The 19909-nt window shown below is 39.9% G+C and overlaps 1 protein-coding gene across 2 annotated transcripts in view; it reads left to right on the top strand.

Annotated features, from left to right (window-relative positions):
* LIN7A (lin-7 cell polarity scaffold A) overlaps positions 1-19909 on the top strand; it is a 49403-nt gene that overhangs the window by 13034 nt on the left and 16460 nt on the right. The window contains exons 1-3 of one of the 2 annotated variants that reach the window (XM_086610287.1): positions 3770-3786; positions 7263-7297; positions 9018-9124. In XM_086610287.1, the coding sequence (XP_086466413.1) occupies positions 3770-3786; positions 7263-7297; positions 9018-9124 (159 nt within the window). Of the gene's footprint in view, positions 1-3769; positions 3787-7262; positions 7298-9005; positions 9125-19909 lie in introns of those variants that run through there. The other variant, XM_086610286.1, reaches the window with a different exon arrangement.

Genomic DNA, 19909 nt, shown 5'->3' with positions numbered 1-19909 from the left:
AAATGTATGTAGAAACCCGTGGGGATATGCCACTCATGTCACTGGGAGCAGTTGTCTCTCATCAGGCAAAATGAGACAGATAGATATACCTCAATCATATTTCATGATTGATTTTTCTCATACATTAAGAAGAAAAAATCCATTAAATCATTGGTTAAGGCGTTTTTAAAGTTTTAGCTAAAAAATGTGTTGACTTGCCTGCTAATAACACTGTTCTTGGCAAATGTAACTGTTTCGAAGTACGATGTCACCTGGACCACATGGAGGTAAGTTTGCTTGAGTTTTCATTATATATCTGGACAGTAAGAGTGAGTTTCATCATACTGATGTAGATGTCTAATACGTAGGATGCAAGCATTTACATCTGAGGCAATCATCTAGTCTCCCTTTATAGTCAACAAAGGGAACAGGCACTCCCAGAGTATGATTCATCTCTTGTAAAATAGGTCAGATGAATTGTAGCCTCAAAGTGTCTGTTTTTCTTCATTGACTGTAACAGCAGTCTAGGGTGAGCCGCTGAGCTGTGGAAGTCTACATCAGAAGTGTGATGAGTTGAAACTCTCACCACAAGATGAATCGTGAGAGCTCTGTATGTTTGTGCTTTGTTATATTTATTTGTGCATTTGTAGAAATGTTTAACCACAGGAGTGGAAAGTGACACTGCAGTAAATCTGTAACTACTACTGTATCATCTCGAGTATGAAAGCACTGGTATTATTATTCTTGTTGTAATTAATTTGAATAGGCCTCACAGATAACCACTATAAAGCGTTGAATAATATTACTGTATTTTGACAGCTTAGCTCATTGCTCCCCACACATCGAGTCTGATTTACCATGGTGAAGTACACCTTTATGCTTACTGATCAGCATGAAATTTTGGGCAAGAGAAACATACCGACTTAAGTGGGCAAAGCAGGCTGATCTTTGCCTCAATTTTTCTGAACTCGGATTAGATTAAATAAATATATTAATTAATGGAAGAGCTATCGTGTTTCAGGAGAGCACTGTTCCGACAGTAAGGAACCAAAGAGGTGAATGGAAGCATAGTAGGCAGTCTGGTGTTTGACACCAGAGTAAGAATCACCATGTTGTACAACACAGCGACTGACTGCAGAGCTCTAGTAATACAGAAAACTTTCAAAAGATACACACTGAAAATTTTTCAAAGCTTATGCTTTAACCATGAAGTCACATAAATAGCTTGATATGATGTACTAGGGCTTCTGGCTATGAATTATGAATGAACTTTGCTAATTGCCACGGAGTTGTGATTGCTCGACCATTGATTACCTGCTGTCATTTGATAGTGTTTGGAGAAGATTGCTAAATCTAATAAAGCATCCCTTGTAGGCTTTGGGAATTATGATAAAAAGTTGACAGAATAACATTAAGAATTCTGGAATGTATTCTCATGAGCTTAAAGGAATAACTAAACCTTAGCAAAAGTATTGGAAGAATGAAAAACTGCTGACAATTATAAGGACCTCTTATGTCATGCAAATTCTTCACCTTCAGCCTGATTAAGGTCTTCAAGCATGACGGAAACAGAGCTTAAAATTGCCAGGATTATTATTCTGTAATGCCATGGTGAAGCTAGTGAATGCTTCAGAGACTTACTGAGTATCCTTACTGTCAATTTGTAGTGATGTTCCACCTCTTGAGGTAACAAAGGGTGATGTTTATGCAGCACATTTACTTTTCCTAGTAACCAGCACACTAATGTAGTGAAGGTCTCCAGAATTAACAGGAATGAGGCCATAGAAAGACGTCTGGAAAATGAGAAGCCTGTTCTCTAATATCTTGTTAATAAGCAAGTGATCACCATATTTTGGCTTTAGGAAGAACCCAACAACATGATTCTAGAGTAGTTCTCAGAGTAAAGAAATAGTATGTTTCTGAGTAGTTACTGTGTGAACCCAAACTAGTATTACACAGCATTGTAGCTCTTATTTAACTGCCTAATAGTCTCTTATGTCAGAGAATAATATATTTATTTTAAGGACTGCAGACCAACTCACTCATAGACTAGCACGAGAGAGGAAGATAGATGTACAACAGTTTTCACGTTTTCCAGTATAAAAGCATTTTTTCAGGAGTCGTTCCGGTATTGAATGGGACACATTTAGCATGCTGAAATCATTTGCTACCTTTTTCTAATAATTTTCAACTAAACTGAAACAAATATAAACCCTACACAAAATCTACTGGAGTGAAACCCCAGAGTGGTCAACTTTCACGGAGTGCTGGAGCATGGTCTTCTCAATTTTAGTAGTAATGTGAAAGAACACGAAGGTTCAGACCAGTCAGGATTCTTTCTGTGGATTCATAATTTGCTTTCGAGTTGTAAAAGCTGAATTGCAAAGTATTTGAAATAGCATTTACTTTTCAAAACATTCCAGCAAATTAAAACAAAATCGGTCTATGTTGTGCATTACTAGCTATTTGAACTAAAATCAGCAAGTGAAAACAATATATAACAGAACAAAGTGATAACTAAGCCAGATGACCTTTTTTCAACTGCACTATGCTATATGGCTATGTATACATGATCCAACTTTTTTTAGTATAGCATCGGAATGTTCCACTTGTATCACAGTGTGGTATCTTGCTTAGGGTTTGTATGGTAACCTCCTGCATGTGTTCTACTAGCAATGCAGACGAAACTTCATTCAAATGAAAATACAGAAAGAACACTTGAAATGAGATTTTTTTCTGAGATCATGCTTTTTCTTTTGATGAGTGCGCTTGATAAAATGTGTTCCACCCACCCACAGTCCCCTGCTGTCTCTGTGTTCACTGATAACGTGACCCACCACACTGAAACAGATTATTTCCTGAAGGCTGTAGGCAAGCATGATGATGAGAAGACAAAAAGGGAAGTGAATGTCAAACAGAATGAGAGAGAAAGGAATTTTGCATATGTATGAGGAAATCAGAAAAAAAGGCTAAAAAAAAACAGATGTAGTTAGGGTTGGATATAGTAAGAGGGGAAATAAGTGCATATTCCTTTTAAAGTGTATGCATCATAGAATATAGAGGAATAATTCTACCTGCATCATTACTCAAAATTCCCACTGATTTCTGTGGGATATGAATGTGGAAAATGAAGATAGATTTCAGTGGCATTAGCTTGAGTTTAATGTTGCATAATGGAGTTCATATTTTGGAAAATATTTGAGAGTAGGCAAAAACAATCCTTTTCAGAAGTTGTGTTTAAAAAAGGAAGGACAATGAGAAGTAAAAAGCAAGGGTGTTTTATTTACATAGAACTTAACTGTCTTTAACATATTCCAGGAATTTTTTTTACATATATTTATATAAATACACGAACACTTCTCTTTTCTGGCTATTGTATTCGAGAAGTCGTGGCGGTCTGGCGAGGTCCCCGATGACTGGAAGAGAGGGAACATAACCCCCATTTTTAAAAAGGGGAACAAGGAGGACCCGGGCAACTACGGCCGGTCAGCCTCACCTCTGTGCTGGCAAGGTCATGGAGCAGATTCTCCTGGGAACCATGCTAAGGCACATGGGAGCAAGGAGGTGGTGGGTGACAGCCAACATGGCTTCACCAAAGGCGATCGTGCCTGACCAACTTGGTGGCCTTTACGATGGGTGACAGCATCGGTGGACAAGGGTCGACCAATGGATGTCATCTTACCTGGACTGTGCAAAGCTTTTTGACACTGTCCCGCACGACATTCTTCTCTCTAAATTAGAGAGTCATGGGTTTGATGGATGGACCACTCGTGGATAAGGAATTGGCTCAATGGCCGCACTCAGAGAGTTAGTGGTCAAACGGCTCAATGTCAAGTGGAAGGACCGGTCACGAGTGGCGTCCCTCAGGGGTCCGTGTTGGGCCCGGCCCTCTTCAACATCTTTGTCGGTGACGGGGACAGTGGCATGGAGTGCACCCTCAGCAAGTTCGCCGATGACACCAAGCTGTGTGGTGCCGTCGACACGCTGGAAGGGAGGGATGCCATCCAGAGGGACCTTGACAGGCTGGAGAGGTGGGCCCGTACCAACCTCATGAAGTTTAACCAGGCCAATGCAAGGTCCTACATCTGGGTCGTGGCAATCCCAGTCATAAATACAGACTGGGTGGTGATTGGATCGAGAGCAGCCCTGAGGAGAAGGACTTGGAGAGTACTGGTGGACGAGAAGCTCAATATGAGCCGGCAATGTGCTCTTGCAGCCCAGAAGGCCAACAGCGTCCTGGGCTCTCATCAAGAGGAGCGTGGCCAGCAGGTCGAGGGAGGGTGATTCTCCCCTCTACTCTGCCCCGTGAGACCTCACTTGAGTACTGCGTCCAGTTCTGGAGTCCCCAACATAAGAAGGACATGGACCAGTTGGAGAGGGTCCAGAGGAGGGCCACGAAGATGATAAGAGGGCTGGAGCACCTTTCCTATGAGGGACAGGCTGAAGAGTTGGGGCTGTTCAGCCTGGAGAAGAGGAGGCTCCGGGGTGACCTTATAGCGGTCTTCCAGTACCTCAAGGGGGCCTACAGGAAAGATGGGGAGAGGCTGTTCAGGAGGGCCAGTTGTGATAGGACAAGGGGGTAATGGTTTAAAATAGAGGGAGGTAGATTCAGGTTGGATATTAGGAAAAAATTTTTTACTATGAGAGTGGTAGAACACTGGAACAGGGTTGCCAGAGAGGTGGTGGATGCTCCATCCCTGGAGACGTTCAAGGCCAGGTTGGACAAGGCCCTGAGCAACCTGATCTAGTTGGAGATATCCCTGTTCCTTGCAGGGGGGTTGGACTAGATGACCTTTGAAGGTCCCTTCCAGCCCTAACCCATTCTATGATTCTATGATTTTTCATCAATTTGCACTTTCCACTAGTCTGTAAGAAATGGTATTTAAGAATAACTTCTTGATGATAACATTTACAAGCAAAGCTAGTTATGTTTGTAATCAAAAGAAGCATTGAGGACAAGAAAAGTATCCCAGCAAAGAAATACCAGTCCTTCTCAAACATAATGATGATACTCTAATCAACTTCAACAGGGGTGGATTCCCTGCCAGATGCCTTTTTTTCAACATGAAAGTCTTGAAGTCTTCCTCATTGCCAGTCACATCACTTCCCTGAGCCAGCATTTACTTTAGTTTTAGCTGGCACTCACCTTGAGTGAACAAAAAAGCAAAAAGGCAAAAAGCCTATGCATCACTTAAGTTCTTGTGCACTGATAAATTTCACTTTTTAACCTGTCCTAAAGCAATTGTTCAGTAAAATCTCCCCTGCAGAGTTATTAATGGAAGGAAATACAGCCTTTTTCATGAGGTCATATTTTATACGCTCATCTTTATACATTTTTAGCCTGCCCAAAGTCTTCTGCTTTGTACCAACTGTTATATTTTGCTCCTGACAAAGCATCATCTGGCAACAAACAGCTTTGGTGCTTAACAAATTCCTCGTTTTCATTCTGCAATTTTATCCCATGAAGCCCTTTATTATTCTATATTCTCTGTGAGCAATATCCTTCAAGTCATTGCCAAATTGAGCAAGCTCTGGGCCTAATTTTGACAAGAAAAAGAAGGCTGTTTATTGTTAACAGATATGGTAGGTGAATAATAAATCAAAGCAAGGTTAGACAAGAGCATTCATGCATTTTAGCATGTTGGATAAATTTGGAAATGTGGAAAATCAGAATGCTCTTGGGATATTCTGCTTTTTCTTTACTCCAGATCACTTCTTAATTGCAAAGTTAAGTAATCTAGTACTGGCAGACGACATCTTAGTGCCCAGTGTTGCCTGTGAGACTACATACTCAATACTCGTGCTAGACTTTTCAAGCAGAATACGAATTTATCATTTGTATTTTAGCACTCATCACTTTAGAAGTGACTAATTATCATCTAGAGTCTGGTCTGTGGCCCAGGGAAACGTTCAGACCTGTACTTAACTCTTTTTGATTGATTAATGGACCTAAAGCTATGTGTGTTTTCTTCTGCATCAGAACAGATGTCTCAATCAGCACAAATTTTCATTGGCTATCATTCAGTTCAGGACCATAGCAAATGTGGAAAGATTCAGAGAATTTTCAGGTGTGGTGATGAAACTTCTAAGCAACTGCAAAACAGCAACCATTCTCTCATGTGGCACTGATCTTCTTCTACAAGTATGGTTGGTGAGGGCAAGACAATTTGAAACTCACCTGAACTGGCACTGGAAAAGACCCCACTCTGATTTAGAATATCCAAATAACTTTCATGTATCGCATGAATTTCGGAGGCCTCATCTGATCTATTATGGTAGGCTGTTGAAGCTTCCTCAGAATAAATCATCTAATTGCTTTCTGCTGTCTGACATACCAGTTTGCACCAGCTGGTACTAATAACTGGGGAGTGTGAGTTAGTATTTAACTAACTGTGAGTCTTGGGTGGCAGATACACACTTCAAAAGAAAAATTGCAAGGTAAATTATTTGATAGTTTTGTTGGAAAATCATTGTGACATTATTATTACTGAGAATATTAAAAATTGTTTGTTGCATATTTTATTAATGCATTTCCATTCTTTTGCACTCTGTTGAAATAGTTCTTGCTAAAGAGTGTACTTACCTTTTCTTAAATCTCAAAAACATCCTCTTTGATGTGTTAGTTGCCATCAGTCATATTCTTCTTTCTAGAATCTCATTTTCTCTTGGTTTCCATCGCCTCCTTATTTCCCAGATCTCCTCTTAGCATTCTGATCATCGCTTTGGTAAGTGCTTTAGAGGGACCTTTCTTGGTACACCTCCACATTATCTTTTCCCTTTTTATTTGTGAATAACAGCTTCAACTGCTCTCTCTGTTCATGCAGCTCTCAAACCTGTTTCATTAATCCAGACCTTCTCTTTCCCATCACACCAAGGTCTATGTCTCTCAGGTGATCCATTTGAATGGCATTGGCTGTGTGTCATGGTTTGATGTGGGGGGGGGGGGAGGTTCTGGTGGCAGGAGCTGGCCACCAGATCGGACTCCCATCCCCCTTGGGGTTTGAGCCAGTTGGCGCCTCTGCGAATTGCCCTATTTAAGCTGGGACAAAGGAACCGGAAAGGTGTGCCTTTGCCCAGGAGCGAGGAAAGGGAAGGGGGGGCGCTGCCCCTGCTTCCCAGCTCCCGGCCGGGCGGCTGCCTGTGCCGGGCTGGTGCCACCCGCTGAGGATGGCCGCGGCGGAGCTCCTTGGGGAACTCGGGGAGAGCCCTGCTCCCGAGGTGCCCACCGGGCCAAGTTCACCCAGAGAGGACTGAGATCTGAGAGAAACGGCCACCGACACGAGGTCAGTGAAGATGGAACGGGACAAGGTGTGCCGGAGCTGAGTTTTCCCCTGCAACCGGTGGCGAGACCTACAATGGCGCAATCTACCATGTTGACCAGTTGCCCACCTCTCTTAATTAAATTGTGTGAGGTGTCATCATCTCTTTTCCTAACACTGATGCAGCTGGTTAATAATTACTTTCTTATAAATGCAAATCTGTGATTATGATTTTATTCCTACTGCAGCTCATTTACTGTCATCTCTTTTCTATTACCAGAAAACTTCCCATGTCTTTGTTGTATAAGACATCTGATCAGTATAGCTCTGCTACAAGCCAAGGATTGTAAGAAGTGTTTCAATTAGCATAATCTCCCAGTCACAAACAGTACAATCTTTGTCATCAGAAAGGAATTATGTAAGGTTGCTTCTAGCCATTGTAGTCACTTTGGAGTTGTGTGGTTGCGGGGAGGGTATTTATTTTTTTTGTGCAGTTAAAGCACAAAATTAAAATGCCTCAAATATTTTTATCATTTAGTACTATGCATTCATTTCATCACTGGGATGCAGACTTATTTTTAGTAGAGTGGTGTGACTGGCCAGCAGCAGCTTTGGTAGCTATGCAGAAGATGCTAGAAGATGTGAGAACAACCACACAGTCAAGACAACAGCATTGCCAGGTTCAACTGTATCAGCAAATTTACAGGAAAAGTTGCAAGATAGCATTAAATGGCACAGGAGGAGGAAAACCTCAATTTAAGCTGTCATCCTGAAGACTGACCAGGATATGTATTGCTCAGTTCACTCCTGTGTGTTAAGTCAGTGTGCCCCTTGCTTGAGTAGGCTAGTCTCCATGAGACTGGCCACTGTTTCTTGTGCCCCTCTATCCTCACTCCTAAAGGGTTGTTGGGCATCTCGTTGGTTGGCTTTTTTGCCTATTTTTTGCAGGTATCATGTGTAAATTAGGAACTAGTGTTAAAGAGGAAAAATACTGTGAGAGTAAGGGTGTTGACACTGTTCAACTGGACCAGATTCCTGCTCACCACTGATATGGCTACTCACTTGAGCCCTCTGTACTGCTCTTCAAGAGATACACTTCAGTCTTTCCCTTGACAATACACAGGTGGTTAAGGAGAATTCAGGCCACTGAAAATATTATTCCATATATTTCTGTGGGTCATACGGGTTTTGTGGGGCAGATCAGGTCTTTGGAGGCCTAGACAAGAGCCTTACGCATTTACTCTTCTCTAGCAGGCTTCCTAGTCTTCCCTAGCAGACTTGTACTTGCCTTTAGAGGACTTTTTTTATCAGTAGTTGATATTCAGATTTAGATTTATGAGAAAAAAAAAATCAAATTTTTCTTAGGTGTTGTCATCCTGAGGGTGCTTTCATAAGGACTCAGCTTCATTCTTTCAGGCTTTCTGAAAGTAGGCTCCATACTGTTCCTGTGTTACTTTCTTTTATGCAGAAAGTAAGAAATACTTTAGATCTGCTAATATGGATTGTTCCAAAGAACGTTTGCAACTAAGACTGAACCTCTTTGTGTGTGTCTGTAGTACGTGTACATGTACGGGTTATCCATACCTTGGGATTTGGATTTCTGAACAGCAGCGGTGTTGCTAGCTGAGGCTGGTATAACACAAGATTAATACAGTATGTGTTGGTAAAGCTGATTTTAAATTTAAAATGACCTTCAGCATACCCCTTTTAGTCACTTATTAGTCACTGTTTATACTGATCGGTGTTCTTTCTTTTTTCCCCACTCAGATGTTGCAAGAGCAATTGAGTTATTGGAGAAACTGCAAGAATCTGGAGAAGTACCAGTACACAAGCTACAGTCCCTAAAGAAGGTGCTGCAGAGTGAGTTTTGTACAGCTATCAGAGAGGTATGAAATTGAGGTTTTTAGTTATTTGTCAGCATAACATCCCTCTCCTGAAAAGAAAAGTATATTCGCCTTTCAGTGCTGGAGAAGCAGGAGTACCTTGTGTAAAGGATGATGGATGTGAGATGTGTCTGTAGCTGCCTGCTACTCTGCAGAATGCTGAAATTACTGAAAAGCAGACACAGAACAGTTGCATCAGCAAGGCATCAAGCCTGAGGCAATTAGCCTTGCTAAGGAGAAAGGGTGATTAATTAGTACTTTAGTATTCTGCTCATGCTGTTTCAGGTCTGTGCTAACCTGTACGGCACTGTGCTGGGATGTGGGGACGCGCCAGGTTGGGTCAGCGCAAGCTGAAATGACTCCTTTGAGCTCAGGTGTGTGATAGGGATGTGCTGATAAAATCAGATTGCAGCGAGAGACGGACGGTGCAAGCGCTGAAGTTAACCGAAGCTGACAGGAATCTTGCTGTTGAAGGCAGTGGTTGGGTCCCAGTGGGCCTTGCTCCATGTGTCAGGAATCCTTGTTAGATTGCTAAGCGCTGTGATCCTTACCCTGCCAGCTGTGGTCAGGGCCTTCCCAAGCTCTGCACAACAGCAGATACATGATAATTGTTTTCTTCTAGTCAAAGCTAGAGAAGCAGCACCCCTCTTCCTACATGCATACAAGCAGTATCTTTGAAGCAGTTAAATTACAGATCCTTCTGTTAGAGTTTTTCGAGAGAGAAACCATGAATTAACGCAACATTGTGTCAGCCTTCTTACCTACTAAACTGAGTGCTGTTAGCCTGCCAGGCAGAAGCAGCTCTAAATGCCCTAATGAAGGCAACATCTTTTCTGCAGAAAATCTGTAAGAACTTCTGTTTCAGCTTATCTATGTACTGCCTGGAACTAATCCTCCCTTGCTGAAATCAATGGGGAAGCTAATGTTCCCTCGATGGTAGCAGGATTGAACTCCTGATAACTAGGCAACAGCAGCGCATTGATTGAGTGGACTGCTGGGTAGCTGGTAGGAAGAAAGAGAGGAATACACATTAGTTTAATAAGCAAAATGCAACACACTCTTTGTTTTATGGAATATATTCTTCAATGTGAGAAACAGTGAGAGGCTTCCACTTAATTAAATGGCAGTTTTCAGGGCTTTTTAAAGGGAATAGTGTTCCATGACAATAAATAATGGCACTATGTACCCTGAAAAGCTGATATTCTGACTAGTCCTTTCATTTAACCAACTAAATGCTTCTTTAATTGACCGCAGAGCATTGAGAAGTTGTGGGGGTTTGGGGTTTTTTTTCCAGATAGCAGAGCCAGGTACTCCAGTTGCTAAAGGCAATTTCCAATCTTTGCAGCATCATCAGTGAAATCTTGACAAATTTATATTTATCTCTGGAAAATAGACTTAGCAGAAGCAAACACAAAGCTTGTTGAAACAGGTACAAAGCCTAGGAAGTAGAAAAATACCTTAGACAAGTACACTCTCAGTTCAGTGAACTGAAAGTAGATTTTGACAAAATCATTTCAGTGGCATAAAAGGTCTTTATAGAATGTTGTGTAAAGACAACCTGCACATGACAGACTATCTAATTACTGTTGGATTCTTACAACCAGATAATAGTCACTTCAAGCCTGGAGCTAGTTGTTAACACAAGAATTGAGGATGATGAATGAGCAGTTAGATCAGTTTTACCAACTTCATAAACAGAAACTTGTATTTCTTTTTAAATATTTAGTATAAAATATATGTATAATATAAACCAACTATGTAATATGTAACTATCAGAGAACAAAACTTCTACACCCAAGAAAATTATTAATGCCATTCACCACTATGTATATAAATCTTTTCTTAGAAGAAATATTCAGATATAAAAGGCCCAGTAACAAATTTTTTCATTTAGGGAGAGAGGGAGAATTGACATGTGTACATTGCTAGTACTTAAGGTTGTTCAACACGTGGCTGCTCTTTTCAGATACCTACATTAAGCCTTTGACAAATATTTAGACTGTAACTGTCTTTTTTTTTTCCACCAGTTGAAGAGTTGTTGGAAAATGACAGAAAATAATTTCTTCCGTTTTTTAAAAAACTAATAAGAAAAGCATGGAATATTTTGGTCACTATATATTGTTAGAAATCTCCAAGCACTGCAGCAAGGGCTTAGAGGATATCTGAGCTGTTTCTTGCCGTTAATCAGGGATGCCCTTCTTGCGTGTCCTTCATGTACACGGGAGTTTATGAAAGACTGATAGCTACTTTATTGAGCAGCACAGCTTTTTCTGAACGTATTTAAACTTGAGATAGCTGATAGTAGCTCCCTGCAAATGCTCCCTCGCATTGTTTTTCTTCTTATCCCTAGTGCAAGACATGAGAGTGTGGTGACTAGCTTTTAATTCCCTCTATCAGCACCTACATAGACTAGAGGAGAAAAGTTGTTGACCTTACAAAAGAAGTCATGACAGTCAGTTGGAAGTAACAAGAAAAGTGGGAGTTGTTTGGGACACAAGAGATTTCCTGGAGAAAGCAATGAAGCAGATCGAGTGTGAGCAGTAGGTGGGAGTTACTGAAATGGGATGAGGAGCAGTGGCAGGCTTTGTATTAGTATGCAAATTCTGGAAGAGGCTGCTTATTATATGTATGCAAAGATTCAGATCTGCAGTGAGTTTGATAGTTAAAGTATGTCCCAGAGAAACTCAGTATTGGGCTGAATGTAGGTAAAATCATCAAAGATAAGATAGAATCCACACAGTATTGATTAAATGTGACTCATCCCTCTATAAGTAGGAATTCTTTAACTACAAAAGCAGAAGATCACTTTTATGATCAATTAGCCTTTAAAATTACGAGGTATTTTATTAGATGACATATATTCCAATCTAATGTGTAGGAATCTGTTAAAGGCCTGTAATGAATTGTATTTATAGGAACTTATTTAGCAAATCAACTCCCCAGTTCAAATCCCTGCACTAATATCCCATAGAAATAAAATCTTTCTAAAGTGACTGGGTGAATGAAATTTAAATAGAAGTCCTTTGGCATTTTTCTAGGATACTATGTTAGGAAATGGTGATTAATAGTTCTCACTTAGCTAAATATAAGTACCACCAACTGAAATATTCTGTCTGGCACTAGACAAAAATATGTATTAGCTCTAGAAATAATGAAAATCATTTAAGTATGTAATGGCCTTAGTATTTCCTTTTCACCTGAAGACCCCCAAAACAGAAAACAAGTTAACCAAAGTGTGGTCACGTTAAAATTGAGTTTTGAAAAAAAATTTAACTGCATTTTAAAATTACTTGTTTCAAAAGCTCCCTAGCTAGGTGAAGATTAATTAGCCTTCTATAGCCTTGTCACCTGGCAAAAGATGCATGAATCTTGTCCATTGTTCCATTAAGTCCTTTACCTTCCCATGTGTTTTTGCTGCATATTCAAAGCTGTTGCTACGTTATAGTCTTCTGATTCCCATGGTGTTACTGGAATAGATGAAGGGCAAGGCTGCGAAAGTGAGTGCATAATTGAACTACTGAGAAGGTATATTCATGTGGAACATAAAACTAGTCAACCTGAATTGATAAAGTGACTTTAATTGTTATAAGTCAGTAAAAGGAAAGTTAGGAGAACTGTAAGATAAGGTGAACTTCTGGTCTGGCAAGAAACCTTAAAGATCTGTAGGCATAGAAGATGGAATGAACAGTTGAGCAAAATATACTAAATCATCAACAAGAAAATGTGGCATACCTTAGTGGATTATGGGAGTTTCATTTACTGTTAGTATCTGGGAATCAGTACGGAAACATCAGGAGAGTAACAATACAGCTTGATAAACTCATGCATCTCCTGATGAGCAGAAGTTTTCTTTCAGGTTGATTCTCAGTTTCTATTTCTGTATGTTAAATAGTAGTGTAAAATTGAGGTGTATCTCGCTTTCCCCACCTTCCTTTGCTACCCCATTTTCCATTTCAAGATTAAATCTAATATTTTCTGTCTGAATATTATTTAAAAGAAAATCTGAGTGGTAAATACCTGTGGTGAAACATTTATCAATACCAAAATAATCAGATCAGAAAGTCTTTATAAAAATGTGGTGTGTCAACCAGACACAAAAATAATGATTATTACATTCTGTTATCTTATGACTCCCACCAAAATATCAGGTCATCGCAGAAGAGCGCATTTTCAGGACTGAGTCACTGACAATCATTTCTTAAAATGAGGCACAGTCAACAGAAAGTACTCTACTGTTGTGTGTTTTGTATGAAATTAGTCTGTGCAACCGCATGTTGTCCTTGAAAATGGTTCAGATTCTACCTAAGTAGTTTAAAACTTTCAAACTTATTATAAAATTATCTTGTGGACAGAGCATCCTGGACATTTAAAGACCACTAGTGACTTGCAGGCAAAAAAATAGCAGTGGCAGAACACTGACCCGTTCCTGATGAGGTCTGGATGCCCCTCAGTTACTTTAGAGATGTATTCAGAGAATCATAGAATGGCATAGGCTGGAAGGGACCTCAGAGATCATCTAATCCAACCTCCCTGTCATGGGCAGGGATGCCTCTCAACTAGACCAGGCTACTCAAGGCACCATCCCACCTGGTCTTGAACACCTCCAGGGAGGGGGCATCCACAACTTCTCTGGGCAATTTATTCCAAAGTCTTACCACCCCCGTACTGAAGAATTTCTTCCTAAAATCTAAATCTGTTCTCCTTCAACTTAAACCCATTTCCCCTTGTCCTATCAGTGGACACTCTTGTAAAAAGTCTCCCCAGCCTTCCTGTAAGTTCCCTTCAGGTATTGGAAGGCAGCTATTGGGTCCTCCCGAAGTCTTCTCTTTTCAAGGCTGAACAATCCCAGCTCCGCAACCTGTCCTCGTAGCAGAAGTGCTCCAGCCCCTGGATCATCTTTGTGGCCCTCCTCTGAACACACTCCAACAAATCTCTCTCTCTTATGGTGGGGACACCAGAACTGAACACATATTTGATTATGTTCTATGATATTAAAAACATTGTTTCACTATATGCTAGGTGGGATAGTTCAACAAGCTTAGTCGATATATTGGAATGATTTCCTTTAATTAATAATTGTTGTTTTGATGTCTTAGCAATCTGAACACCTGGAATCCCAGCACTGCTGTTAACGCATTTTCTGGTTATTTTAAGGCCTGGTCATTTTCTCAAGCTACCTACCAGTGCTTTTTGTTATTAACCCTGATAGATGTCTGCAAATATTAGGGAACCAGAAGAAGACTGCTGGGTGGTGAAGGCTGAGCCTGGTGGTAGTGTGCTCATTACGTTACTGTGATGCAAAAGGCTGGGTGGAACTCTTAGCTGTTCACTTCAGATATCCCAGTGTGGTGGTGTACTCCATTTTAAAGGGCTGTATTAAATACAGCAGTCTGGATATTACCTGGACTCAGACAAAACTTCTCATGAATTCTTTTATTAAAATTATTCATTTGAGATTTTAATGTAGGAGTGGTTTAAAGTCCTGGTTTTGTTGTGTTTCAAGAATCCCAAGACTTGTTTGATCAGTTTGCAATACAATGCTGTTCCTCCACCTCCCGGACCTAGCCTCTGAAAGCAGAGTTTTGAATCCCATTCCCAGTAAAAATAGAGGTTCATCAGGCCAAACTCTCTTGATTGGCACCGAGGGCAGCCCCTAAATTCAAATCCTGCCATGAGTCACTCTTTCTTTTTACTGGGAGCTGAGTATTTGTTACAGGAGGAGAAATACAATTCCAGTCAGTCTCTCATCTCCACAGAGTGAGTCCAGCTTTTGAAGTTTTTAAATTAGAAGATGCAACTTCAGGGAAAAAAAAAATGTACTGAGAAAATTTACCACTCTAATTCACAGCACAGAACTGTGATTAAGGCTCAGTAGGAATCCTGACATTGAAAGTCACCTGCTGTCACATTTACTCATGCAAACGGAGGTGTTGGTGAAGATTAAGCAAAAGTGGTATGTTGGACTTACTAATAAGGCAATTAGTAAACAAAAGGGCAATAGGACAACTCATATAAGTAAAAGAAGTGAGATTTGTCAGCTCGGATTTGTAACTCAGGTCATAAAATCAGTATGGTTATATTAGCATGATGCCCCATTAGGCTGGCTGGGAAGCAAAGTTCTCCTTAGGCCAATCTGATACCTTGTTATACCTTGTTCTGGTATTCCAGATAGCTTATTCCCTATTACTGCACCACCCATGCAGCAAACACGGAATTGTGCGAATTGACCAAATTCATTCAGAATTTCACATGTTTATGCATGGATTGATTCGAACCTTTTCTTTAAAATTTACATTCTTGGTTGCTAATCATAAAGTTTCAGCATTTTATCTTTTAGCATTTGCAAGAATTTTCTGCTGTACCTTTCCATCCCTTTTCCATTATAAGTGTCGCAGCAATGGAGTGCCACGTAACATAATTATAAAAATTTCCACTACATCAGTACCTCAATCGCTCTTTGGAAAGGGCATTACTTAGCTTCATTCGAAGATGACGGTATGGCAAAGCAGTAATGTTTTCATGTTTTAGAGTTTTGCTTTCCCTCTCCTGGTTACAAATACTGTATCTAAATGATGAGTTGAGAGAAGGATTTGTATGTAAATTAGGACAGAAAAAATAACAATTTTCAAAAGATGAGCTGCCTGCGTTTTGTCTTGCCACCACGCTGTATTAGGCATTTAGAAAGTTCAGCAAAAAGCTTAAGTTAGCAGTAAACACAGAAAATATTTTTTTAAATTACCCTACTGTGTTCAAATATGTGCTATTTTTTAGAGTGAATGTAACCAGAAATTACCCAAAATTTGAAAAACGATGAAGTTTCATTTACCACTTTACTGTGAATGATGGAAGCATTACTCTGTTGCTTGCAAGCCTTGGATGGCATGAATGAGAACTTTTGGAGTGATTACCTTGTCATTCAGCAGATGGCCTTCATTAATGGCAATTATATGAATTTACCAAGCAGCCCAAGCTTTATCTGAGAGAAGGCATTATTAAGCCTCTGTGCAATTACTGAGTCCCTACGACTTCCATGACTTCACTGCAGGAGATTTAAAACAGCTGCTGTTGTCCCTTTTTTTTAGCTGCCTAGAGCTAAATACATTGATTTCACAGATGTAGTCCCCCAGAATCTGGGACCAGATCAGATTGCTGGTGCTTTCTCCCATAGGTTTTGATTAAAGATCAATTTTCGGAGTCGGCTGATGGCTGTGTATCTACTCATATTTGTGCTTTGCTTGTGTAGTTGTGCTTCTCACAAAAGATAAATATTTTAGAACTGCAAACCTCCTGCAACGCATAGAATCAAAGCAGTGACATATCTTGTTGGATATCACATTTTATCTGGATTGCTGCACCATATTTACTAAAACTCTCTGGTCAGTGGTGCTCGGGTGATGTTCTTAGTTCCACACACGACTGCTGTTGCGTGTGCTGCAGAAGGTGACTCCAGTGGAACACGGGTGGTGCATCTCAGCATCTTTTTTGTTTTTCTCACATTATCATTTTAGTTTATTGTTACAGTGTCATACTTGATTGTGTAAAACTCTTAAGAATAAACAGACTAGCTTCTGCTGCAGTTCATCTCAAGCCTGCTTCTTCCTCTTGGGAGAAATCAGCAGCAAGGTGAACTACTGAGGAATATTTGTGCTGACAGGTTGTTGGAAGGCACTGCACCACTGTTTCTGCCTTGATGGAGCTTCAGTATCCCCTGCTTCTGCATAACTGATGTCACTGATGAGACTCGAGAAATGCTGCTTAATCTCTGGTTTTTAATTGTGCCTTCAGAAAAGAAAAGAAATTGTGAAACTGTTTTAAAACTCCATTTTAGCTACATTTTTTGTTGGTATTTAAAACAAGAAACATCAGCAGTTTCCTTCCTTCTGCTTGCCTTCTCAGCTCACTAGGAACACTTGAGATGAACTTGCGTGACGGGCTCAGGTTGTGTCGTGTTTCACCTAGGTGCTGATTTTGGCAAGGTTTTGCCAAATCTGTCTAAGTTTGACATATGGGTATTGCATACGACAACCCCAACAGCATATACTGACTTAACTGATGAAGTGGAGGGAATTAGCATTTATTAATGCTTAGCATATTTTTAACTCAAAAGTAACTGGTAGTAAGATCTAAGAGAGAGTTTAAAATTATAAGCTACGAATTCCAAGTGATCTTATGGGAATTAACTAATCACACATGTTGCTATTTCTTTTGATCCAGTATATTGCAGTAGAAGCAGCAAAATAGGACAGTATTTTGCTAAGGTTTAGTGATTGCAAAGCATACAGCTTCTGAGACACCTGTAACATTGTCTTCAAAGACACCAGATTGTAGTTGCCATTGACTTGGAGCAGAGTATAGAACATTGTGTAAGGGGCATTAAATAAACTAAATGACTCAATCATATTTTTACTGTTCCTTATACAAGTAATTTTTATTTGCAAATAAAAGTCTGTTTTTCATTATTCTTCAGAGGGTGCCAAGCAACTTCCTCTTGACTTTACAGTGTCAGAGTGATGTTTCCAGACAGAATCGACATTGGAGGGAAGAACAGGGGGCACACAGGGGTCTTGTGTGTCCTAACAGCAACACCAGGACTGTTTCAACTGACTCATGCAATATGTGCAGAGGATGTGACAGCATGCGTTTCCTGGTACATCTGCTATGTTCTTCTGCTCGCACAGAAGGGAGGAAAGAGATTCTGGCCCCAGCCTGTAACCCCTGTTGGTTTTTTTCTTGGACAGGCGCAGTTTCATATGGCAAGAGCTCAGGGACCAAAACCTGGTTCAGCCTTCAGACAGCAACACAGATACTGTTAGAGCAGAGTGCACACTACTCTCTTCCACACAAAAAAAAAAAAGAAAAATGCTGGAGCAAGTAATATTTTGGCATTTTAACTGGAGCCTCTATGAAGTATTCCACCATAAATTTAAATATTATACCCTTACAGTGATTATACTTCATTTATTTTTAAAAATGTTTCGGGCCTGTGCTGTTTTTTTCCTACTGCCCAAGGACAGCTTAATAATGCATCAAGATTCAGATCAGTTTTTTCACTTTGGTAAAACTGACCTAGTTTCCTCCATAACCCCCACCCTCCCCAAAGAAGGAAACTTTTAAATAAAATATCCTCTATGAAAATGTAAAAGCCAAACATCCCTAATATTTCTTCTAAATGTTCTGAAATTAAAACTGTCTCATCTCCTCAGGTTGTTAAACAAGACTGAGTTTCATTTACAGATTTGAGCTTTTTAATGGGTTAGCATCCCTACTGAATGTGGCAACATTCATGCTGTTACTTCATGGAAAGGAATTCTTACAATTGTGAAAACGATATGGATGGTTCATTTTGAAAACAGAATCCAATAGTTTTCCTGATGGAAACATGTAACTGCTCACAGGCTAATGAAACTTATCATGTAAAAATTTTCAGAATGCCAGCAACCTTGAATGACCACATTCTGTCAGATATAAATAGCTCATTAATACAGACTAGTTGTCAAAGCAGTTTTTTCTATGAGTTGCTCAAATTCAGTAGCCGCAGGAAATAACTTATGTAATAAAGACTTTTTGGTACTTCCAGCAAGCCCTATAATATATCACATGCCTTCCTCTCAAAGGTACTTTTCAACCTCTTCAACTTCACCGTACTCACAGGCATCCATCCACTTGTTCTTTTGACGTTGACAAAAGACGTTTTGGCAGCTTGCTCTGAGAGACAGAAGGAAGATGATGTACAGTATACACTGTGAACATGGGTGTGAGATTGCCTAATTCTACTTCTGTTGGGATTAATCAAACCCATAACAAAATGGGCCTGTGTGATTCATTTGCTCAAACAATCTAATTTAAGAAGAATCTAAGTTTATCGTAACCTTCAAGTTTCAGTGTGTGTAGGTGTCATCCATGGTGTTCTTCCGCAGCCAGTGGTTTTCTGAGGTTGTCAATGTCCTCCGCAAGGACTGTGATTTAGAAAGACAGTCTTGTCAAGTTCTCTTCAGTCATCTAGAATAGTCCCTTCCCCATTTTTTAAATAACTACTACCAAAGATAAAACTATTAACACAATGAGAAATGATATTAACAATTTTTTTTTTTAGTCAACTTGATAGATAGAAGAGAGAATTATCCTGCTTTCAGCTTCCCGGTGGAACTACTGTCTTCTGGCTACAGTGTGTGACCATGTTTAGTACAGTATCTTATCTAGAAGCTGTAGCTGTGGTGGAGAAAATATGCTTTTATGACGTATCCGTGCTTTCCTGAGCATGCTTATCACATGAGACAATTTTAAAAAGCAGACAGTCACAAAACCAGAAATCCTACTTGATATTCAAGAGATGCAAAGCTAAATATAAACACACCATCATTAGAGATTTTCCATTTTCATTGAGCTATGAATGGTTTATGGATGAATAGAAGTGCTCCACTACATTGGTTTTGAACTTGAGTAAGGTTACAGAGGTAAAAAATCATTATGAAAATGAAGGGTGGTCTCATAAGCTGCATACCTCCACACTACTTATGTACTTTTTTGGTTGTGTTTGACTTGTTTTCTTTCTTTTATGTGCTCGTCTGTTCAGGCATCATCTTAAATGAGTAATGAGATGGGTTTGTAGGTTTTTTTGTAGAAAAGGAAATTCTGTTTGTAATCTCAACAAGCCTATCATAAAGGGCATAGAAATTCAAAATGAGACAAAGACTTACAAATACTTCGAGTGGAGAAGAAGGAAAGATTACCAAAAGAGATTAAAAAGACCAAATTACATCCAACAGTTATAAATTGAATTTGGATACA

Source organism: Tauraco erythrolophus, chromosome 4 (genome assembly GCF_009769465.1).
Source record: "Tauraco erythrolophus isolate bTauEry1 chromosome 4, bTauEry1.pri, whole genome shotgun sequence".
Classification (NCBI taxonomy): domain Eukaryota; kingdom Metazoa; phylum Chordata; class Aves; order Musophagiformes; family Musophagidae; genus Tauraco; species Tauraco erythrolophus.
This window is presented reverse-complemented; position numbering and strand designations above follow the sequence as displayed.